Consider the following 24836-nt stretch of genomic DNA (forward strand, 5'->3'; position numbering starts at 1 on the left):
TGAAGTTATCTTTGGACAATGTGAAAGGTACCTGGTCTCACAAAAAGTAAATCATGTGAATGAAGCATTACTATGAAATAACAAGAGTGACTTTTTAAATATGCATTCAAATAGCTATTTTTATTCAGATAGGAACTCTAGAATTGACAGTTTGAGGACTGGCAGTATCATTAGAATAATGACTCCCTTGTAAGTTAATAGCTGTATAAAGTACCTGTTTTCATGAAATTTTTCAAATGTCTTATTTCAGTCATACTTTAATAACCTAAGAAAGAGTGAATAAATTTTGTTATTACTCTAGGAAATTATAACTTCTTTAAAAAAATTTATTAATGTGAAATGGTAAATTTCTCACAGTGAGGACTATAATTATACTCTTAAATAACTTTATTTTTTTATCTTAACTTCATTATTTTAATAAGGAATCCTTTTCCTCTATGTTTAAGAAGCTTTAAGCATTTGTGGTATGTGTGTGAGATTGTTCTGTTCTCTCATTTTTTTTGTCATTTGAGGACCATCAACATGACCAAAATTGCCTTTTACAAGAGCCTCATCATAATTTTTCATATCTCAATATAAACTGGATGACTCAAATCCATACATTTACAGTTACACAGGGGCTGAGGAGTGCATGGGCAGCCTGATGTAGCTAGTTAGTTCACATCTCTTACCTCATTTATTCCCATGGCAATCCTGTAAGAGACGTGATATTTATTCCCATTTTAAAGATCAGAAAAAAACTAAGGGAAAGTGAAAGAAGTGAAGTCGCTCAGTCGTGTCTGACTCTTTGCGACCCCCATGGTCTGTAGCCTGCCAGGCTCCTCCACCCGTGGGACTCTCCAGGCAAGAGTACTGGAGTGGGTTGCCATTTCCTTCTCCAGGAGATCTTCCCAACCCAGGGATCGAACCCGGGTCCCCCGCATTGCAGGCAGATGCTTTACCATCTGAGCCACCAGGGAAGCTCAAGACTAAGGGAAGTTAAGTAATTTGTCCATAGTCAGTCAGATGAATTGTGGAGCCAGAATTTGAATCCTGATTTGTCTGTCTCCAAAACCAAGGTTATTCCTTTACATAAGACTGTTCTAGCTTCTAGCAGAACAGGTTCAAAAAAAGATATGGGCCATTCAACTTTCATGTTCCCTTTCTCCTACCCCTACTGACACCCAGAAGAGGAACACATTGAGGATTTAAGAGATATCATAGGTATCTAGATATCATGATATCTATGATATCATAGATATCATATAAAAGTAACATCTGTCTTACTTCCCACAGTATTCACATAGGCTAACTAAAAAAATGTTGTTGAATTAATGGATTTTTAAGGCGTGTGAAGAAAGGTATATTCTATAAATGAAAATACTGACAGTCATATAAATAGACATTTGTATAAATAGATAATATATAATATCTATTATACAATATATAACTAGACATATAAATAGATACAATATATAAATAGACATTTGTAACTTTTTGAAAGTAGCTTGGGAGGCTGTTCTTTTAACAACTGTGTCATTACTCAGTATTTTAGAATCTCCTGCAATTTTGTTCTCAGCCACTGCCACTTTTAAAAATACCTTTTGTAGTGAATAATCTTCATCCTTTGAAGATGAATCTGTTTTTTTATAGTCTCCATATTAAGAACAGGTTGTATTACAGATGTCCTTTTCTAAGTCAGCTGCTTGGAACCCGTTCCCATCCAGAAACCCTGGCAGGAGGCATCAGACAGAGAGCTTTCGGTGGTTGGCAGAGGCTCTTGGGGTGCAGGTGCTGAGCAGCCGGAGCCGAGGCTACGGGTTGCAAGGGAGCAGTGCGATTTGAGTTGGATTTGAGGGGAAAAAATAGTAGTTAGGTGATTAAAGGGAAGGTCAGAAAATGAGAGATTGTTGAGGAATGAGTGTGTGGGTGAGAGTTTACAGGTACTTTCTCTCCTTCTCCCACTCACCAGGCTGTTGCTGTTCACAAGATGAAAAGCAGAACCGTCTGGGGAAGGGAAGGGCAGGGCGTGCCCTCAGGACGGGGTGTCCTCCCCTGGCCTCTCTCCATTCTTCTTACTGACTCTGCTCCCTTTTTGTTGATCTTAATACCACTCCCTAGATGTGAAATGAGCTTTTGAAAAATTAATTTTCTTACATAACCAGTTTTTCTTAAAATATATCCCGTGTTTATTTTATCATTCCTTTTTCTGTGTTTCATCTTACTACTGCTTGAAAAAGTTTCCTCGGAGACCTTTTTTTTAGACTTTATTAACTTCAGTCTTACTAAGAAATTCTGCTTAATTTCTCCTAAGTCATACTGATATAATGTTATCAGTTAAAACTGTAGTACCTATTTTTATGAAATTCTTGTGGAATTAAAGACTTGTTTTCCCCATGCATTTTTTCCTAAAATATAGATGGTTTCTGCAAATATGTTTTGAGTGCCCCTTGTGGGCTGAATATTAAAATCAGAAAAATGCATGAGTTTCTTAATTAGAGAAGAGGGGAAGGAGATTTTCTGACATCTACTGATAAAATGTAAAACATGTTAGCCTGACATTGACTTGTCTTAACTTCTGCACATTAGTGATATAGCTACTATTCTTTTCAAAATCTTCATCTGTTATTCCTGGTTTAACTACCAAGTTGAGCCATATTTTAAGGTTCAATTAAAACCATATTGGCAAATATTTATAAACTGTAAATGCAATGTTAATGTTTTGTAAAGAAATTGTGAGTTAAAATGTCCTAGGTTTGTTGCTTTGTCCAGTAGATGGCTACATAATCAAAGAAATTGAATTGTAACTGCCTTCTCTAAAGAGTATTTACGCTCTCCTTTCTGTTTATTTTCAGGAATTAAAGGAATTACCCAGCCTTCTGCTTTTATACCTACAGCTGAAAGTAATTCCTTTCAGCCTCAAGTGAAGACTCTGCCATCTCCTATTGATGCTAAACAGCAATTGCAACGGAAAATCCAGAAGAAGCAGCAAGAACAGAAACTACAATCCCCTTTGCCAGGAGAATCCTCAGCAAAAAAATCAGAAGGCGCAGCAAGCAATGGAGTGACTAATCTCTCTAATGGAAACCCTGCAATCCTCTCTCCTCAACCTATCGGTATCGTCGTGGCAGCTGTCCCTAGTCCCATTCCGGTAATATCATTAAACAGCATTTGGCATGACTGGGATGGTGGGAAGTCCATTGTTTAATTAAAAGTAGCACAGGAGAAGGCAGCAAGCAGAGGTATGCTGCTGCTGCTACTGCTAAGTTGCTTCAGTCATGTCCGACTCTGTGCGACCCCATAGATGGCAGCCCACCAGGCTCCTCCATGCCTGGGATTCTCCAGGCAAGAATACTGGAGTGGGTTGCCATTTCCTTCTCCAATGCATGAAAGTGAAAAGTGAAAGTGAAGTCGTTCAGTTATGTCTAACTCTTAGCGACCCCATGGACTGCAGCCCACCAGGCTCCTCCATAAGCAGAGATATAAATTCAGGTATAAACTGAGTTTGTGACCACACAAAGATTTCACTTCAGTCAGTTGTCTTTTATTCAGGATATACGTTGTTATCTACAAAATAAGCTATAAACAGAACAGAAGTGAAATTACAAGACACATAAGTTTGCGTATAACCAGTCAGAGCTTTACATAGGAGATGAGTCATTTTCAGAGTTGTTTCATCTCTGGCTCAGCAAAGATGACACAAAGGCAGGCTTTTTTTTTTTTTTTGGTGTAATTTTTTTTTTTCTTTTTATCATTCAAATGGAACAAAATTATAATGTGTATCGGTAAATAGTCCCATCTCTGGCTTGCTGAACACAGGACCTCGGGCAAGTCTCTTAGTTACTCTGAGTCTCTCTCCTTATCAACAAATTGAGGTCTGGGTATACTCCTTGCCTGTCCCACACTACTGAGGTTACGACGAACAGGCTTTCAATATGAGAGTGTATCGTACTAAAGCAAGATAGTATTTTAGGTTGTTATTTGTGATACTATTAGAAAGATATTGTATCTTATTTTTTTCTTGTTTTTATCATTATCATCGTCATCATCCTGTCATTAAAGCATGGAGTACCTGGGAACCATTCTCTTGCACTGATCATTATACAGCGAACTGGGGAAGGCGGTAGTTTTATCTGAGACCTTATCCACAGTGGTTTGTTAGTAATGTCCAAGGTCAGTCCACGTATAAGACAGTCTCCCCTGTGAGTGAGTCATCTTGGCACAAATTCCAGTTAGTAAATAGTTGTGATAGTTCTTCAGATTTTATCTCTGCTCTCTATAACCTCCTTAAAAAAAATCACTGTTTTAGCAATGCGAAATTTTTTACTGACATCTTAATATTCTTCTTACATATCATTGTATTTGGTAACTATATTACACTGTGTTGCATGTATTATAGTGTTTATTTATCTGGTCTAAAAGAATTCTTGTCTAACATAGGAACTGTTTTTTTCTTTTTTTAGCATTACATGTATAAAATGCCTCAATACTAATGAATTGTATGAATTGCTGTTTATACTCTGGACTTGATAAATCTGGTATTTTTGTTTTCTACCTTTTAACAGGTCCAACGGACCAGGCAATTGGTAACTTCACCAAGTCCAATGAGTTCTTCTGATGGCAAAGTTCTTCCCCTCAATGTACAGGTGGTCACTCAGCACATGCAGTCTGTGAAACAGACACCAAAGACTCCTCAGAACGTCCCAGCCAGTCCCGGCGGGGATCGTTCTGCCCGGCACCGCTACCCCCAGATCTTACCCAAGCCAGCCAGCACCAGTGCACTCACCATCCGCTCTCCGACTACTGTCCTCTTCACTAGTAGTCCCATCAAAACCGCCGTTGTGCCCACCTCACACATGAGTTCTCTAAATGTGGTGAAAATGACAGCGATATCCCTCACACCCAGCAGCAGCAGTACCCCTCTGAAACATTCTGCCTCAGCTAACAGTGCTACAGGAACAACAGAAGAAGCGCGGACCATCCCACAGATCAAGAATGGTTCTGTTGTTTCACTTCAGTCTCCCGGATCCAAGACCAGCAGCACCGGGGGACCCTCTGCCGTGGAAGTCAAAATGGAGCCTGAGACATCATCGGATGAGCCTCCGATACAGTGCCAAGAGAACTCTGATGGGCCCGACATGCCCAAAACAACACCCGGTGCCCTCTCGGGACAGAAGAGTAATATAGATGGAGTAGTACAGAAACCTTCCAGTGACGGTGTCGTTGAAATAAAAGCAACTAAGGTCTGTGACCAGAGGACCAAATGTAAAAATCGCTGTAATGAAATTCTGCCGGGCACTTCAGCAGGCAATAATCAGAGCACTGTCACTCTCTCAGTTGCCACTCAGAACTTCACTTTCACCAGCACCAGCTCACCATCTAATGGTGACTCAATAAATAAAGACCCTAAATTGTGCACTAAAAGTCCAAGAAAGCGGCTCTCTTCTGCACTGCAAGAGTCCCAGGTGCCTCCTATAAAGAAACCAATTGTGGAACAGCTGTCTGCAGTTATCCCAGAAGGTCAGAAACCAGGCAGTGTTAAGAAGGACCCAAAGGTTCCACATTCAGGGAAAACAGAGAGCTCGGCAGCAGGTGCTCAGATTTCCAGCAAGGTCTCAACACATGTCAACTCACACATAGTGGCAAGTCAGCCCTTGGATTCCTCTGCTCTTGTTACCAGCGATTCAGCTTTAGAACAGCAAACCACACCATCATCATCTCCAGATATCAAAGTAAAGCTGGAAGGCAGTGTCTTTCTCTTGGACAATGATTCAAAATCAGATGGCAGCTTTAATCCAAATGAGTGGCAACAGGTCACTAAGGATTCTGAGTTTATATCTGCTGGCTGTGAACAACAGCAAGATATCAGTGTTATGACAATTCCCGAGCACGCAGATATCAATGACTTAGAGAAGTCTGTTTGGGAATTAGAAGGAATGCCACAGGACACATATTCCCAGCAGCTGCATGGCCAGATCCAAGAATCTTCTTTGAATCAAATACAAGCACAGTCTTCAGATCAGTTACCTCTACAGTCCGAACTGAAGGAATTTGAGCCTTCTGTTTCCCAAACAAATGAAAGCTACTTTCCTTTTGACGATGAGCTTACACAAGATAGTATTGTGGAAGAGCTGGTGCTCATGGAGCAGCAGATGTCAATGAACAACTCTCATTCTTACGGTAACTGTTTGGGAATCACCCTGCAGAGTCAGTCTGTGACTCCAGGAGCTCCAATGTCATCTCACACCTCCAGCACCCACTTCTATCACCCAATTCATAGCAATGGCACTCCAATCCACACCCCCACCCCCACACCCACGCCCACTCCCACCCCCACCCCCACCCCGACCCCCACATCTGAAATGATTGCTGGGTCGCAGGGTCTGTCACGGGAGAGCCCTTGCTCCAGGCTGGCCCAGACGACACCTGTGGATAGTGCTTTGGGAAGTAGCCGACATACACCCATCGGTACGCCACACTCTAACTGCAGCAGTAGTGTCCCTCCCAGCCCCGTGGAATGCAGGAATCCTTTTGCATTTACCCCAATAAGCTCCAGTATGGCATATCATGATGCCAGCATTGTCTCAAGTAGTCCTGTGAAACCAATGCAAAGACCCATGGCCACACACCCTGACAAAACCAAGCTTGAATGGATGAATAATGGGTATAGTGGGGTTGGTAATTCATCTGTTTCTGGCCATGGCATTCTCCCAAGCTATCAGGAACTAGTGGAAGACCGTTTCAGGAAACCTCACGCTTTCGCTGTGCCTGGGCAGTCTTATCAGTCTCAATCCAGACATCATGACAGTCATTTTGGTCGTTTAACTCCTGTCTCTCCTGTGCAGCATCAAGGTGCCACTGTAAATAACACCAATAAACAGGAGGGTTTTGCGGTCCCTGCCCCTCTTGATAATAAAGGAACTAATTCATCTGCCAGCAGCAACTTCAGGTGCCGGAGTGTGAGCCCTGCTGTTCATCGCCAGCGTAATCTTAGTGGAAGCACCCTCTACCCAGTATCTAATATCCCCCGATCCAGTGTGACCCCCTTTGGAAGTACAGTAACCCCCGAAGTTCATGTTTTCACAAATGTCCACACAGATGCATGTGCCAACAACATAGCTCAAAGAAGTCAATCAGTTCCATTGACAGTCATGATGCAAACAGCCTTCCCAAACGCTCTTCAAAAGCAAACGAACAGTAAGAAAATAACCAATGTTTTGTTGAGTAAACTTGATTCTGACAATGATGATGCTGTGAGAGGTTTGGGCATGAACAATCTGCCCTCCAATTACACCGCCCGGATGAATCTCACTCAGATTTTGGAAACGTCCACTGTCTTTCCGAGTGCCAATCCGCAGAATATGATTGATTCCAGCACTTCTATTTATGAATTCCAAGCACCATCTTACCTCACCAAAAGTAATAGCACCGATCAGATCAGTTTTTCTCCTGGGGATAATCAAGCACAATCAGAAATTGGAGAGCAACAGTTAGATTTCAGCAGCACTGTTAAAGACCTGTTGAGTGGAGACAGCTTGCAGACCAGCCAGCAGCTAGTAGGTCAGGTAGCATCTGACCTCACTAATCCTGCGTCTGACTTCTCTAGCGACATCAGGTTGTCTTCTGAGCTCTCAGGCAGCATCAACGATTTGAACACTCTAGACCCAAATCTACTGTTTGATCCAGGTCGTCAGCAGGGACAAGATGATGAACCTACACTGGAAGAATTAAAGAATGACCCCTTGTTTCAACAAATTTGCAGTGACTCCATGAGCTCTATGACTTCATCAGGTTTTGAATGGATAGAAAGCAAGGACCATCCTACTGTTGAAATGTTGGGTTAAATTGTGTTTTATAATATGTAGCACACTGTAACTAAAGACATATGTATTGTATTTGTCTTAATGGAAGTGCCTCCCGCAGCAGAAACACTTACTATTAATTGTGACATTTTAAAAAGAGTTTGCTGCCGAAGTGGTTTCTTCTTCAGTAGGAAATGGTTAGACTCGCCTCAGTTCTTACCAAGTTTCTGAAAAGAGTAGGCTGTAGAAAAACAAATATTAGGTTTTAAATTTTGTAATGTTCCCCCATTTAATCACATTGTTTGCTAGTAAACAAAAGAATAACCAGCTTTTACAAGAGCAGTCTAGATCTTTATTTTGTATAAGTTCATTTTATTTCATTGGTTGATCTGCACAGATTTTAGAGGAAACCATTGATTTTAGATATAGGATATTTTGTTGTTGTTGGCATTGTCTTTTTAAGTATGAAATCATAGCTAAAGTGAACTGTAGACAAGAAGGTCTTCCTTGAAACAGGGATAATATTCAGGTTATTATAAGTATTTAGGCTTGAAGCATAGAGCTACTGTAGAATGAAAAATTAAAATCTCTGTAGGACTTTCTGGGACTTCAGTACCATTTGCACCTGCAACGAAGGGCTTAAATAGGAGGAAATAATGGAAAATGAAATATTAATATAAGGAAAGCAAAAGCTGCACTAAAATTATTAAAAGGAAAAACTAGTAGCCATTTTTATTTGTGACCTTGCGTTAGTCTTCTTTTAAAATGTTAGTTTTAATATGGAGCTACCACAGAGACATGCACGCATGCAGGCGCATGCACACACACACACACATGTAAACAAAGCAAGTAATGCGAAATGTTGTAATTTAATAGAACAAATGCAAGCATGTTAGAAGAATATCTTATGTTTTATTATCTGGTTAGTTGAGATAAGGAAATTTAGAAAGAAACTAAAAAGCATTTTCTTAGTTTCATCACAATATGTCTGTATGCACATATTAAATTCTATTTAAGATTTATTTTGAAGGTTTTTATTTATAGTATTCTTAAGTCCTCAATTTAGCGACTGGCTCCTTCACTCCTCCTGAACATAGAAATGCAGTTTGATCATGGGATCCCTTTGAAACACAAGCAAGCAGGAGAGAGAGAACACAAAAAACTGAAAAGACAACATTTCATCACCCGAGGTCCGAAGTCACAAATCTTTATCTCTGATAAAACAAAGGGGATATCTAATAGTACTTGAAGAAGAGGAGCGTTTTATAACATGCTTAATTTATTTATTGTGATAACCACAATTGCAAAAAGAAGCACTCAGGATTTGTTTTAGAATGTTTCTCTCTTATAGCTCCCAATTTGTTTTGTGAATAATTATTTATGAATTTCATGCTGACACAAGTCTTCTCACTAGTTGACAGCTCCATTTAAGTGATTTTCAAGATTAGTTTCAAATAGACTTAAAAATTTGCCATTAAATTTTTAAAGTTATCCTTAAACCATTGCTCTGCTATCTTGAACCTAACTAAGCTTTCCTTTACCTTAATTAGTAAGCCAATCAGAAGACTACAATCAATGAATATTTAACAAATGTGATGAGTTTATTACGGTTTCATTGTTCAATAAATTTGCAAGATAGGATATTAACATTTTGATAAATAAATGGTGCTAGGGTTGGCTCAGAGGTTTATATATTGATATGTCCTAGTTACTGACATTTGTGTGTTTGCTGTTTTCTTGATTTAATGATCTGTTAGATATTTTTTCTTGATGCTAGTTATTTCTTCACTGTACATTGAGACACAGCACTACTGCACACCAAAGTATGCAATACCCAAAGGAAACTGTGTGATTTCTCTTAACAAATGATGGGAGCCTTTCTATATGAGATACTCTGAAAAGGAGATTTTGAGGCCATTCTAATCCCTTGTTTACATTATTAGCTTCCTACTAATATAAAAAATAATGGGAATCTTTTTTGATAAAAATATAAAGACTGGAGGATTTTTAACCCCTGTATAGTATTGCAGCAAACACTTTAAATTTGGTTGAATTCGTCCAGCAAACTTTCTGGGATTCATATATTGCACTAAATTTGTTGAACCTGTGGTAGGCACATCTCTTAGGATAAATGCAACCAATACAGTCCACAGATTAAACTTTTTAAATGTGTTTCATTATGAAAAGACAAAATGTCATCAAAGTGACAGATAAAATTGTCTTATGTAGCAATGTGCATTAATCTCAATGAGATATTTCTATTTCTTATTCTCTTACATGAGAATATTACAGCAGGAAGAATTAAGTTTAGTTTGCTTCACCATGTTAATACATGATCACAAAATGTGCATGAGTGTTATTGACTTATCTTGTACAGTACTAGGTATTCCTGTAACCACTTTTTTTTTCTTGGCTGTATTGAAACTGGTTCAGTGTTAACCAGACAAACATAGTTATTCACAAGTTATTTACTTTTTTATGTTTACTAATTCTGCTTAGTTATTGTTGAATATGTTCTTCTCTCAGATTATTTTCATTGTTTTGATGTTTTAAACATTTTGCATACTGTTTATCATGATAAGACTTCATGAAGTAAATAATTTTGCATATAATTGCAATAAGCACTGACTTTTGAACTGAAAAGAAGGAAAGTGTTTTTTTGTGCAGTGCATCAGAGGTTCATATAAGAGTCTTGTACTATAATGTGCTTTACTACACCATAAATGACAAAAACAAGCCCTGTTTCATGTTTTCATTTAGTGCAAAAAGTCAAGATTTCCCCAGTGTTTTGTTGTCTGTTGTACCTGCTGAAACTACAGTAGTTGAATATTGCAGTAGCATTTCAGTTCTCTTTTTTTATTGAAAGTGCTCAAAAATTGTTTTTTAAATGTTTTCAAAAACAATTAAAAACATTTTATATTAAACTGACTGGATTTTAAAGTGATTTATGGGATGTATTTTATGTAGAGCGCATGTCATTTTGTAAACAGACCTGAAGCACTTCTTCCTTTGATCTCCTGAAAGTTGAGGAAATGGGGGAAAAAAATCAGCATAAGGAGGAGCAGTGCTGCTAATCTGGTCTCTGTCATTAATCCAGAAGGCTATATGGATCTTATCTTGTTCATCCAAACTCTGCTGTTCACTTATAATTTTTTACTGATGAATGATATATGACAGAGTTTTATGCTGTAACAACAACAAATCTTTCCTTTTGTTCATTGACATAAAATGTTTGCTTTAAAATGTTACTCTGTGGTGTACCTAGATATGGGTATTTGGGGATCTTTGAATTGAAAAATAATAGAAAATTGAGAATATTTTAAAGCACATCTATGTCCAAAAGCATGATAGGCATTTTGGTGAACCAGAAATACAAAGTGATAAGTGCACTGAAATTGTAAGCCAGAACTTGAGCTCTAGGTCTGTAAGCAAGAAAGACCACCCAGAAATTTCAAATCTTAAAGAGTAAGAAGCCGCAGTCTAACTTGAAGTTTCCTCACTTTTGATACTAAGATGCAGCAACAACCAGTGCCTAGGACGGTAACTTATATTGTAGCCAGGTCTTGCCTGAGTCAGAGCCTCCTTCTTTGTGAAACAGATCTGTGTAGGTTTTCAGTAGCCCCACTCTCACTCCAGGACCAGAGCCCTGAGTGTGGATGTGGTAGAAGCAATCATAAAAGGCAAGAAGAGAGTGGAGATTGGGAAGGGAGGAGGAGAAGAGTAGAAAGACTCCTAAGAGGAGCCTGCAAACCAAAATTCTGAAGTACTTGAAGAAAATGAAAAATCCTAAGGAAGACAGTCAGCAGTTACTCAAGGTAAAATAAAATTAATGTAATCTCTGTATAGTTAAGTATTTAGGATTCTCAGTAATAAAGGGGGGTGGTATAATTTTTGTATGATCAAGAATAGGCAAACAAAACAGGAACCAGTGGGTATAATAAACCAGTAAGGCATTCTGGAGGGAAAGTGTTGTGTAGTACTTGAGGTGCTTTTGGCTACAACTGAGAGAAAACCTAACAGTGGATTAAGCCATAAAGACATTCATCTTTAGCTTAATAAGAATTTTGGTGATAGGAGGTACTGAGGGTTCATCCAGTGACTTGTTTATCTTCTGTGTTCCATCAGCTCCAACGTTGCTGTTCTGTGTCTGTTGCCTCATGGTCACAAGACAGCTACCACAGCTCCAAATATTTTACCTTCATACATCCCAAACAAGGTGGTAAGGGCAGCCCTCAGCCTTTTATCAGAAAGAAAAAGAAAAGATATTTCCCAGGCTCTCCCATTACTCCTTCCCACTCTATCCCCAACTTAGTCTTATTAGAAAAAACAAGGTCAGAGATCTACCCTAAAACTAACTAGCTAAGATTCTTGATTCATTTTTTATAGCTCTGGGAGGGGGCCCATTTTCAGGAGCATGTGATCATCTACCTGAAATAAGTCCCATAACCTAGAGAAGATACAAAGGACTTAAGATCTAGTGCCCACTCTTGAGAGAAGCTCACAAGTCTTGTAAAGAACTAATTGTGTGTTCTTCGTGAAGTGCCAAATAGAAATATAATGTGGCATGCTATCTGGAAGGAAAACGGGGAGAATTCACACTCTGAGGATCCAAGAACTGGGCAAAAGAAGGTTCTTCCTGTTAACTAGGGCAAAATGTTAACCTGTGGTTTGCCTTCCCCCTCTAGAGAAAAATCAGGTATTATTGAATATCATAAATGCAAATTGCCTCAGTACCTGCTATTGTCATAGAAGACCAAAATTTTGATTTTTGTTAAGACTGTAGAGATTTATTTTGACAAACATTGCTATAAATGAATTTTAAACAATTAGAGTTTTACAGATTTTGTGGATGGGATAATTTATCAGTAGTATATAATCTGAAATTTTTAAAAAATATGTGTATGAGCATCCCTGGAGCTTTAATCGACACATGAGTTTAGGAAGGGAAAAACAAAAAGACTATGATTTTCTAGATTTTATGTCTAAGAAGTACTTGATTTGGGAGAGAAAGGAAAATAATTTTGTAAATACATTATGATATTATGGTATTACTACCATATATAGAATATTTTCTTGCACTAAACCCTGTGCTAAATACTGCATGTATATTTTGGTTTTCTCACTGTAACAATTCTGAAAGTATTGTTTTTCAAGTGAGAAAATTTTAGCTCAGAGATCAACTGGTAGGAGTAATAGCTAATAATAGGAAAAGCTGTAATTAACTTGGTTCCAAAGCCTAGTTCTTAACTATGACACTATATCTAAAGATACTTCTTCAGATTACCTGCTATAGTAGTTTGATTTGCTGGCTTCTTTGAAATGTTCTTTCTGGCTTAAAATTAAGGTTGATTTTTGTGGGAATTTTCTTTCTATGTAACTTATCCTTATATTTCTTATACTTCCTTTGCATTTTTGTTTTGGGATTTTGCTGTGTTTTGTGACTTTCCCCTAAACGAGTTCCCTTCCCTTCTCTCTATCCTTGGAAATATATGCCCTCATGTATTGGAAATCAAGGGGGAAGTAAGATTAAAATAGAAAATTTTATTTTGCACATAGCCTTTCAAGCATGTCTTACCAGGTATACCTAATCATATCTACTTTAAAATCACTTTTTAAATGTCACCAGGAAATAAAAACTAGACAAAAAATGTTTTGTTGAGCAAGTGATAAATTGCTTGAAATATGTCAGTATCTGTGCCAGGAGTTAGAGAAAATGTCTGCCATTTTGAAATTTTATAGTATGATGAGGGAGAGATGCACAATGAACAGGGTTGCAGGATGCAGTCACTGTAGCAGAGACTGCTATTTGCCACTAGCACATTCTCCTAGCCATGTGCACAAAAGACATTTACCAGCTTCCCTCATAGCTAAGTGGAGCCACTTACCAAGTACTTAGCCAAAAAGATAGCATCAAAAGGTTTGTGTGTTTCTTTGAAGTGTTCCTGCCCTCCTTCCTCTCAGCTGGCTGGAGTGTAGATAGGATGACTCCAGTAGATAGAACTCCAGTCGCTCTGCAATGAAGCCACATGTGGAGGATGATGGAGCAACAGGATAGAAAGAGCCTGAGTCCCTGATGACTCAGGAAGCTGCTCTACTAATCCTGACTGTTGGCTCTGGGTGTGTTTTATGTGAGGGAGAAGTTTCTTTCTGGTTTCAGTCTTTCTGAGTTTTCTGTCACACAGTGTAGATGCAAATTCTAACCAACGAAGCCACTAGAGGATTTTAATGAGCAGCAGTGGGGAATGGAGATCACTACACCATCTTGGGTTCCCCTGCAGAATGGGTTCCCCTTGCATCTCCTTTTCACTGGAAATGGTAATTCAGCAGAGACTTAGAATACCCTGGTTTAGCACAGATTTGAATATTGTTTCATAACTGTACAAAAAAAAGTAGGTGGATTCTAAGCTGCTTAAACAACTAAAGAAAATTAACGGGTTGAACTGAAAGTCACTATAGCTTTCTAGTTATTAGTGTTAGACCTAGGTTTCAGCTCTGCAAATTATAACCATAACCCTAGCAAGTTATATGAATACTAGTGATGATATCCATCTGGAGAACATTTTTTAGTGGTGTTCCACGTGGTTCTGGCCTGTTTGCTGTTTTTGCCAACTTCTTGAATGAAGACAAAAGTTTTACCCTGGCCAATACTGTGGAACAGCTTGCTAAATGTCTGTTCCAACCTCTTCCTCTTATGCAGATCCTAGAAAAGCCCAAAACATTTTCCAGGCTTCCTCACAGCTTGGGTTCTGGATATGAATTACATTCCTTCTGTTAGAGGCAGGCTTGCAAGATTTGGAGGATAAAAATGAAACAGAAGCAATCCTCCTACCCATTTTTGGTGGTTTTCTTGCAAGCAAGCTTGTAGTAACAAAATCTTTTAACTGCAGTGTTTTAGAGTCCTTTCTTGAGATTCTCAGATATCTAGAATTTTTAGGTATCATGTTCCAGGGCCAAGTCACAAGTTCTGTGAACATCAAGATGCAGTCACGTGGTGGCAGTGATGGTAACAGTGTCACTATCAGCAACTTCCTGGTCTGGCTTCCTGATCTCCAGTGATTCCAGGTACGAACTTGTTTCCCCAGTGGTCCACTCTACCATGCTGTTCTGAGAGTCATTTCTGGAGACACAATCTAAAGCTTGTTTTTTCATTTACATAGAAGCATCAAATTCCCTGCATTAAATAGTTTTCTGCTTAAAATACCTAGAATAAACATTTCCTACACTTAACCTTGACTCATACACCTATAAGCTAGAAGTCATGAACACTGAGCTCAAGATCTGGTTCTGTCGTTCTTTCCCCTCTTTGCACTTGATGAAGAATAACGAGCCTCATCCTGGTTACTTCCCAGAATCCTTTGAAAAGTTCAGTGAGATATGATGATGTCTTGTAAACACTAAATATAAGCTATTATGATTGTTATAAATTCCTACATAAAAGAATGGACGTTTACCTAGGAGTGGGCAAAGTTGTCCTTTTTAGCACTAAAATGCTATGTTTTACTTGAGCACACACACATCACATCTGTCAGGAGGTAAAGTAAGAATGTATATCCAGACAAAGGGCTGAACTTTGAATTTGGTTATGTGTTGTAAGAAATAACCATTAATTTAAACCAAGTTATTGTCACTGGAGCATGTTTAATTGATACCTACTTTAAATCACGATACCTTAGATTTCACATGTTTGAAAAACACAGAGTTTAAATGTCCTACACAAATTGACCCCTAGTCAATATAATCTCTTTACTTAATCTTTCATAATTTTGCATTACCCTCACAACAGTTCTGAAGTGGCTGTCTCAAAAATAACTAGTGATTTCATAATTGGTAAATTCTGCAACACTGTTCTTTGGTTTCTATGATTTTAAAATTCTTATTCACTTCCTACCCAGAACCCCCAATTGCCCATCTCTCTCATGAATCAGCTTCCTCTGCCTATTGGTTAGGAATAGAAATCCTTCCACATTCTATGATTGACTTTTCTTGTCATTTCAAACCTTCCTACAGCTTTTCCAGATAGCTTCCAATTTTAAATTTTCAGATTTGACCTCTCCCTGACTTCCAGTCTTAAAATTCAACTCCCAAAATTGAAATTTGCTCTCTCCCCAACCCTTTCCTCCTAGCATGTTAACAACATTACCATCACTGCAGTCACCCAGTTGAAAGTTCATGTGCCCTTTCAAATTAGTTTCCAAGTTCTATACCTTTGCGATTCCTATCTCCTTGTTCTTTCCTTTCCCTCCTGATCCTGCCATGGTACATTGGTTCATTTCTCACTTGAAATACTTAATTATCTCTCACTTCTCTAATAATTTCTGTACTGTGTCACCTTTGAAATCCTTAACTAAGCCCTTGCTATTCAGAAATCAATATTCTTCATGTATATAAACAATAACCAGCTAGAAGATAAAATGCAAGAGAAAAACTTTTTTATGCTAGCAACATAAAAGGTAAAATATCCAGTCAAGAACCTAATGGGAAACATGCAAAATTTATACAGAGAAAATTTTGAAAACACTTTCACTGAAAGACACAAGATAGACTACAGCAAATGAAAAGAGAGAACCATGTTCTTAGATGGAAAAACTCAACATCATGAAGATAATTGATAAACAACATGATCCCAACAAAAGTGTCATCCTCCTTTTTCTAGAGCTAGATACTTTGAATATATACTTAAAATAAGAGTGTAAGTAATTATATCCCCCTAAAATCTTTAAAGAAGCAATATTTAGGGGTTGACCCTACTAGAAATTAAATATAGGGTCACATTCTTGACTGATTGAATATATATATGGGTTTCCCAGATGGTACAGTGGTAGAGGATTCACCTACCAGTGCAGAAGCCGCAGGAAACAAGATCATCTGGAGGAGGAAATGGTAAACCACTCCAGTATTCTTGCTGGGATAACCCCATGGACAAAGGAGACTGAAGGGCTACTGTCCATGGGGTCACAGAGAGTTGGACACACCCACAGGCACATAGGAATGTCCTAAATCCCTGTAAGAAAAGTCAAACAATAAATGACAAAGTAGGAAGAGATATTTATAAGCCATACCACATACAAAGGAGTAATGACCCCAACATGGAAATAACTAAAAATGGAGGAAGAAGGAAAGACAACAACCACATAGAAAAATGGACACAAGATATGACTAGACAGCTCACAGAAAGAAGAAATGGTCCTTACACTAAATATATATATATATATCAGACTGATTCATACTTCGAGAAATACAAACTAAAACTATGCCAAATTACCCTTTCTATATTTGAGGCCATCCTCTTTCAGAAACATTGTGGGGGCACAGGCATTCGATATTGTTTCCTTGTACTTTTTTGTAAAAAATCTACTAGAGAATGAACTTCGAATGTCAAAGGACTAGAGATGTCAACCTAAGGACTGGTGGTGAGCATTAAATACCTATTTACTTGTAAAAGAGGGTGAAAGAAGAAAGCACATACTATGTACTGCCTATACGCTCTGAAAATGTCAATAGAAAATGGAGAGAATGCATATAAACAATTTTTAAGCTGTTTCAGTAATACTGGTGGGAGTAGAATGGGTGATTTCGCTGAGACTGTTGTGGGTATAATACATAACTGTGAAAACTGTAATTGTGCGATATTCTGTCATTCTCTGGTCTCTAAGAACTTGAATTCTCAAAAGAAAGGCTATACCAAGGTAAGATAGATGTTACCTAGAAACAATGCAGTCCTGACTTTGTGTTGGATACACCCATGTGAACTCATGGAATATCTAGCCATATGAGAGCAAGGAAATTATCAAATGCTGCTGAGGTCATGTCAAAAGGACACAGAGCCAACTTAAACAAGCTGTCACTGCCAAAGATGGAACAATTTCAGCTCAATAAGGATGGTTCAGTTCAGTTCAGTTCAGTCGCTCAGTCGTGTCCGACTCTTTGCGACCCCATGAATCGCAGCACGCCAGGCCTCCCTGTCCATCACCATCTCCCGGAGTTCACTCAGACTCACGTCCATCGAGTCCGTGATGCCATCCAGCCATCTCATCCTCGGTCGTCCCCTTCTCCTCCTGCCCCCAATCCCTCCCAGCATCAGAGTCTTTGCCAATGAGTCAACTCTTTGCTTGAGGTGGCCAAAGTACTGGAGCTTCAGCTTTAGCATCATTCCTTCCAAAGAACACCCAGGGCTGATCTCCTTCAGAATGGACTGGTTGGATCTCCTTGCAGTCCAAGGGACTTGCAAGAGTCTTCTCCAACACCACAGTTCAAAAGCATCAATTCTTTGGCGCTCTGCTTTCTTCACAGTCCAACTCCCACATCCATACATGACCACAGGAAAAACCATAGCCTTGACTAGACGGACCTTAGTCAGCAGAGTAATGTCTCTGCTTTTGAATATACTATCTAGGGTGGTCATAACTTTTCTTCCAAGGAGTAAGCGTCTTTTAATTTCATGGCTGCAGTTACCATCTGCAGTGATTTTGGAGCCCCAAAAAATAAAGTCTGACACTGTTTCCACTGTTTCCCCATCTATTTCCCATGAAGTGATGGGACCAGATGCCATGATCTTCATTTTCTGAATGTTGAGCTTTCAGCCAACTTTTTCACTCTCTTCTTTCACTTTCATCAAGAGGCTCTTTAGTTCCTCTTCACTTTCTGCCATAAGGGTGGTGTCATCTGCATATCTGAGGTTATTGATATTTCTCCCGGCAATCTTGATTCCAGCTTGTGTTTCTTCCAGGCCAGCGTGTCTCATGATGTACTCTGCATAGAAGTTAAATAAGCAGGGTGACAATATACAGCCTTGACGTACTCCTTTTCCTGTTTGAAACTAGTCTGTTGTTCCATGTCCAGTTCTATCTGTTGCTTCCTGACCTGCATACAGATTTCTCAAGAGGCAGGTTAGGTGGTCTAGTATTCCCATCGCTTTCAGAATTTTCCACAGTTTATTGTGATCCACACAGTCAAAGGCTTTGGCATAGTCAATAAAGCAGAACTAAATGTTTTTCTGGAACTCTCTTGCTTTTTCCATGATCCAGCGGATGTTGGCAATTTGATCTCTGATTCCTCTGCCTTTTCTAAAATCAGCTTGAACATCAGGGAGTTCATGGTTCACGTATTGCTGAAGCCTGGCTTGGAGAATTTTGAGCATTACTTTACTAGCATGTGAGATGAGTGCAATTGTGTGGTAGTTTGAACATTCTTTGGCATTGCCTTTCTTTGGAATTGGAATGAAAACTGAACTTTTCCAGTCCTGTGGCCACTGCTGAGTTTTCCCAATTTGATGGCATATTGAGTGCACTTTCACAGCATCATCTTTCAGGATTTGAAACAGCTCAATTGGAATTCCATCACCTCCACTAGCTTTGTTCATAGTGATGCTTTCTAAGGCCCACTTGACTTCACATTCCAGGATGTCTGGCTCTAGATTAGTGATCACATCATCATGATTATCTGGGTCATGAAGATCTTTTTTGTACAGTTCTTCTGTGTATTCTTGCCACCTCTTCTTAATATCTTCTGCTTCTGTACTTCATCGAGCCCATCTTTGCAGGAAATGTTCTCGTGGTATCTCTAATTTTCTTGAAGAGATCTCTAGTCTTTCCCATTCTGTTGTTTTCCTCTATTTCTTTGCATTGATCGCTGAAGAAGGCTTTCTTATCTCTCCTTGCTATTCTCTGGAACTCTGCATTCAGATGCTTCTATCTTTCCTTTTCTCCTTTGCTTTTCGCCTCTCTTCTTTTCACAGCTATTTGTAAGGCCTACCCAGACAGCCATTTTGCTTGTTTGCATTTCTTTTCCATGGGGATGGTCTTGATCCCTGTCTCCTGTACAATGTCACAAACCTCTGTCCATAGTTAATCACTCACTGTATCTATCAGATCTAGGCCCTTAAATCTATTTCTCACTTCCACTGTTTAATCATAAGGGATTTGATTTAGGTCATACCTGAATGGTCTAGCGGTTTCCCTACTTTCTTCAATTTGAGTCTAAATTTGGTAATAAGGAGTTCATGATCTGAGCCGCAGTCAGCTCCCGGTCTTGTTTTTGTTGACTGTATAGAGCTTCTCCATCTTTGGCTGCAAAGAATATAATCCATCTGATTTCAGTGTTGACCATCTGGTGATGTCCATATGTAGAGTCTTCTGTTGTGTTGTTGGAAGAGGGTGTTTGCTATGACCAGTGCATTTTCTTGGCAAAACTCTATTGGTCTTTGCCCTGCTTCATTCCGAATTCCAAGGTCAAATCTGCCTGTTACTCCAGGTGTTTCTTGAGTTCCTACTTTTGCATTCCAGTCCCCTATAATGAAAAGGACATCTTTTTTGGGTGTTAGTTCTAAAAGGTCTTGTAGATCTTCATAAAACCGTTCAACTTCAGTTTCTTCAGCGTTACTGGTTGGGGCATAGACTTGGATAACTGTGATATTGAATGGTTTGCCTTGGAGGCGACCAGAGATCATTCTGTCATTTTTGAGAGTGCATCCAAGTACTGCATTTCGGACTCTTCTGTTGACCATGATGGCTCCTCCATTTCTTCTAAGGGATTCCTGCCCACAGTAGTAGATATAATGGTCATCTGAGTAAATTCACCCGTTCCAGTCCATTTCACTTCGCTGATTCCTAGAATGTCGACGTTCACTCTTGACCATCTCCTGTCTGACCACTTCCAATTTGCCTTGATTCATGGACCTCACATTCCAGGTTCCTATGCAATATTGCTCTGTACAGCATCGGACCTTGCTTCTATCACCAGTCACATCCACAACTGGGTATTGTTTTTACTTTGGCTCCATCCCTTCATTCTTTCTGGAGTTATTTCTCCACTGATTTCCAGTAGCATATTGGGCACCTAATGACCTGGGGAGTTCCTCTTTCGGTATCCTATCATTTTGCCTTTTCATACTGTTCATGGGGTTCAAGAATACTGAAGTGGTTTGCCATTCCCTTCTCCAGTGGACCACATTCTGTCAGACCTCTCCACCATGACTGCCCATCTTGGGTTGCCCCATGAGCATGACTTCATTTCGTTGAGTTAGATAAGGCTGTGGTCCTAGTGTGATTAGATTGACTAGTTTTCTGTGAGTATGGTTTCAGTGTGTCTGCCCTCTGATGCCTTCTTGCAACACCTACCATCTTACTTGGGTTTCTCTTACCTTGGGCGTGGGGTATCTCTTCACGGCTGCTCCAGCAAAGCACAGCCACTGCTCCTTACCTTGGACGAGGGGTATCTCCTTAGCGCCGCCCTTCCTGACCTTCAACGTGGGATAGCTCTCTAGGCCCTCCTGTGCCTGCGCAGCCACCGCTCCTCGGGTTGCTCCTCCTGGCCGCCAGCCCCGGCCTCAGGCATGCGTGGCTCCTCCCAGCTGCCGTGCCTGGCCTCGGGATCGGGGTGGCTCCTCAGGGTCATCACTCCTGGCCTCGGGCGTGAGGTGTCTTCTCCCGGCCGCCCCTGACCTCTGACGTGGGGTGTCTCTTCCCGGCCGCCGCCCCTGACCTCGGACGCAGTGTAGCTCCTCTCGGCTGTTCCTGCGCCATCGCAGCCTGGCACGCTAGACCGCTGCCCCTGACCTCGGACGTGGGGTAGCACCTCTTGGCCGCGCTTCCTGCGCCGGCTCGCAGATAGTAACTTCAGTGAGTTGACACACTTAAAATGTTTAAATCTGTGAATTTTAATGATCCTAAAAAATTAATTGGTCACCTTTTGAGGGTGATAAGCAAGCAACTTGTCTTTTCTGTGTGAGCTCTTTTGTTCAGTCACTCAATCGTGTCTGACTCTGTGACCCCATGGACTACAGCACGCCTGATTTCCCTATGCTTCACCATCTCCCAAAGCTTGCTCAAACTCATATCCATTGAGTTAGTGATGCCATTCAACCATCTCATCCTCTGTCATCTCCTTCTCCTCCTGCCTTCAATCTTTCCCGTCATCAGGGTCTTTTCTAATGAGTCGACTTTGCTTCAGGAGGCCAAAGTATCAGAGCTTCAGCTTCAGCATCAGTCCTTCCAATGAATATTCAGGATTGATTTTCTTTAGGATCAACTGGTTTGATCTCCTTGTAGTCCAAGGGACTCTAGAGAGCCTGGATAATCAAATAATAATGAGAGGGTGCTACTCTATCAGAGAAGGCAGTGGCACCCCACTCCAGTACTCTTGCCTGGAAAATCCCATGGACGGAGGAGCCTGGTGGGCTGCAGTCCATGGGATCGTGAAGATTCGGACACGACTGAGGGACTTCACTTTCACTTTTCACTTTCATGCATTGGAGAAGGAAATGGCAACCCACTCTAGTGTTCTTGCCTGGAGAATCCCAGGGACGGGGGAGCCTGGTGGGCTGCCGTCTATGGGGTCACACAGAGTCGGACACGACTGAAGCGACTTAACACCAGCGGCATCCACAATTAAGTAGTTTGCCTCCAAATATTAAACTGAAATCTAGTTCTCAGTAATTAATCTAATTTTCTCTAAGTCTCTGTACCCAAATACCAATTTACAGGTAATACATAGATCATAGAACACTGCATCATGGGAATACAATCATTGAAATCCAGAGTCTGGGACACTCTACAGATGAAACAGTTGAGTTTCTTTAACAGATAACTGTAAAGAGGGGGAAAAAAAACCCGCAATGGATTAAAAGAGACTATAGATTAAAAGATTTTTTTTTAAGTCATATTAAAGTTCAGAGTAAATTTAAAAAATAGAAGAAAGTTATCTATAATGTTTAGGGATACACACGGGTGATAAAAATAAAGAAAAGCAAGGAAATGATTATCATAAAAATGAGAATAAGTGAAAATATAAGTGGATGGCTTCTGGGTAGCTGCCAAAGTTTTATTTCCTCACATAGGTAGTGGTTACAAATTATTGCTTATAACAATTTATGAAGGTATTATTTATTTTATGTGGCTTTCTATATCTATTTTGTACTTTTTAAAGTTATTTTTTGAACACTAGGTTGAAAATTGACAATAATAAGAAAATTTGCCTTTCCTATGTCAGCTGTTATTTATGATAACCAAATTGCCCAGGGACACAAGGAAATTTTTACCTTAGTAAAACTTTCAAATCATAGATGTGGAAGGAATGGTAAAATGAAAATCACCACTTTGCATTTGCTTTGTCTCCATCCCTTCATTCTCTCTGGAGTTATTTCTCCACTGATCTCCAGTAGTGTGTTGGGCACCTACTGACCTGGGGAGTTCCTCTTTCAGGATCCTATCATTTTGGCTTTTCATACTGTTCATGGGGTTCTCAAGGCAAGAATACTGAAGTGGTTTGCCATTCCCTTCTCCAGTGGACCACATTCTGTCAGACCTCTCCACCATAAACCGCCCATCTTGGGTTGCCCTGTGGGCATGGCTTGGTTTCGTTGAGTTAGATAAGGCTGTGGTCCTAGTGTGATTAGACTGACTAGTTTTCTGTGAGTATGGTTTCAGTGTGTCTGCCCTCTGATGCCTGCCTGCAACACCTACCATCTTATTTGGGTTTCTCTTACCTTGGGCGTGGGGTCTCTCTTCACAGCTGTTCCAGCAAAGCACAGCCGCTGCTTCTTCCCTTGGACGAGGGGTATCTCCTTACCGCTGCCCTTCCTGACCTTCAACGTGGGATAGCTCCGAAATCAGATTGATTATATTCTTTGCAGCCAAAGATGGAGAAGCTCTATACAGTCAGCAAAAACAAGACCGGGAGCTGACTGTGGCTCAGATCATGAACTCCTTATTACCAAATTCAGACTCAAATTGAAGAAAGTAGGGAAAATCACTAGACCATTCAAGTATGACCTAAATCAAATCCCTTATGATTAAAACCAGTATGTAGTAGATGAAGAGGAAATTTTATAGTGGAAGAATCAGACTGTAACCATTTGAACCCACCGATCAGTCTTTGCATTGCTATTAATAAGTGTGGGCAAGCAAGCCATTGGAGTATCTGTTCATAAATACAGCAGATAAAGGACATCCCAGAAAAGCAACCAGACCGATCCAGAATCAGGAGGATTCTAAGGAATGACTTGCATGGTTTCCTCAATAAGACCACAGCATAAAGAAGAAAGGTGGGGTGAAGAGGGCTACTGTAGATTAAATAAAATTAAAAGCTATTAAAACCATATTCCATCTGTGGATCTTGTTTATAACATGATTTAAACAAGTCAGCTTACAAAGAAATGTTTTAGATAATCAGGGAGATTTTATTTTATTTTTAACTTTTTTATACTGGAGTACATTGATTAACAATGCTAGTATCAGGTACACAGCAAAGTGATTCAATTATACATGTGTCTATTCTTTTTCAAATTCTTTTCCCATTTTAGATTATTCAGAATATGGAGCAGAGTTCCCTGTACTGTACAGCAGGTCTTTGTTGGTTATCTATTTTAAATATAGCAGTGGAGATTTTAATAAAGATTGGGGATTAATCAATCCCAAGAAATCATTAGGTGTGATAATAGCATTTTGTTTGTAAGAAAATCCTCATACTTTCTAGAGATGCATGCTAGAATACATAGAAGTAAAAACACAGGATATCCAGGATTTACTTTGAAATACTTTCACAAAAGACAGAGAGGAAGATGAAGGAAGAATAAAATCTTAACACAGGAACACCTTGGAAATATTGCAGGTTTGGTTTCAGACCACAATCAAGTGAATATTGCGATAAAGAGAATATTGTGAATTTTTTGGTTTTCTAGTACGTATAAAAGTTATCTTTACACTATACTTGTAGTCTATTAAGAATGCAAAAAAATAGACTTATAGTCTGTTAAGTGTGCAAAAAAAATTATACCTACCTTAATTTAGAAATAATGCTTTTGGGAAAATGGCACTGATAGGCTTACTTAACTCAGGCTTGCCACAAACCTACAATTGGTGAAAAAATACATGCATTATCTTCAAAGTACTATAAAACAAAGTACAATAGAACAGGTTTGCCTATAATTGTTCAGTCTGGGTATGAAGTTTATAGAGATTCATTGTTTTGTTTGGTTTCTTTAACTTCTGTATATGTTTGAACATTTTTCCATTTAAATTTTTTTCATGATTCTCTTGTATTAAATAGGAACTTTAAAAT

The 24836-nt window shown here is 39.5% G+C and overlaps 1 protein-coding gene and 1 long non-coding RNA gene across 3 annotated transcripts in view; both read left to right on the forward strand.

Annotated features, from left to right (window-relative positions):
- Positions 1–7839, forward strand: part of RFX7 (regulatory factor X7) — a 138863-nt gene extending 131024 nt beyond the window's left edge. Inside the window, exons 9-10 of the mRNA XM_052646673.1 lie at positions 2835–3130; positions 4545–7839. Coding sequence (XP_052502633.1) covers positions 2835–3130; positions 4545–7823 — 3575 coding nt within the window. The 3' untranslated portion in view covers positions 7824–7839. The remainder of the gene's footprint in view (positions 1–2834; positions 3131–4544) is intronic.
- Positions 7840–11424: 3585 nt separating this feature from the next.
- On the forward strand, positions 11425–23739 carry LOC128054102 (uncharacterized). 2 transcript variants are annotated; one of them, XR_008199991.1, is made up of 3 exons: positions 11425–11596; positions 14716–14843; positions 23289–23739. It is a non-coding gene; the product is annotated as an uncharacterized LOC128054102 (long non-coding RNA). The 2 variants fall into 2 exon arrangements; XR_008199992.1 differs by having other exon boundaries at positions 14730–14843.
- The last annotated feature ends 1097 nt before the right edge of the window (positions 23740–24836 follow it).

Source organism: Budorcas taxicolor, chromosome 10 (genome assembly GCF_023091745.1).
Source record: "Budorcas taxicolor isolate Tak-1 chromosome 10, Takin1.1, whole genome shotgun sequence".
NCBI classification, from domain to species: domain Eukaryota; kingdom Metazoa; phylum Chordata; class Mammalia; order Artiodactyla; family Bovidae; genus Budorcas; species Budorcas taxicolor.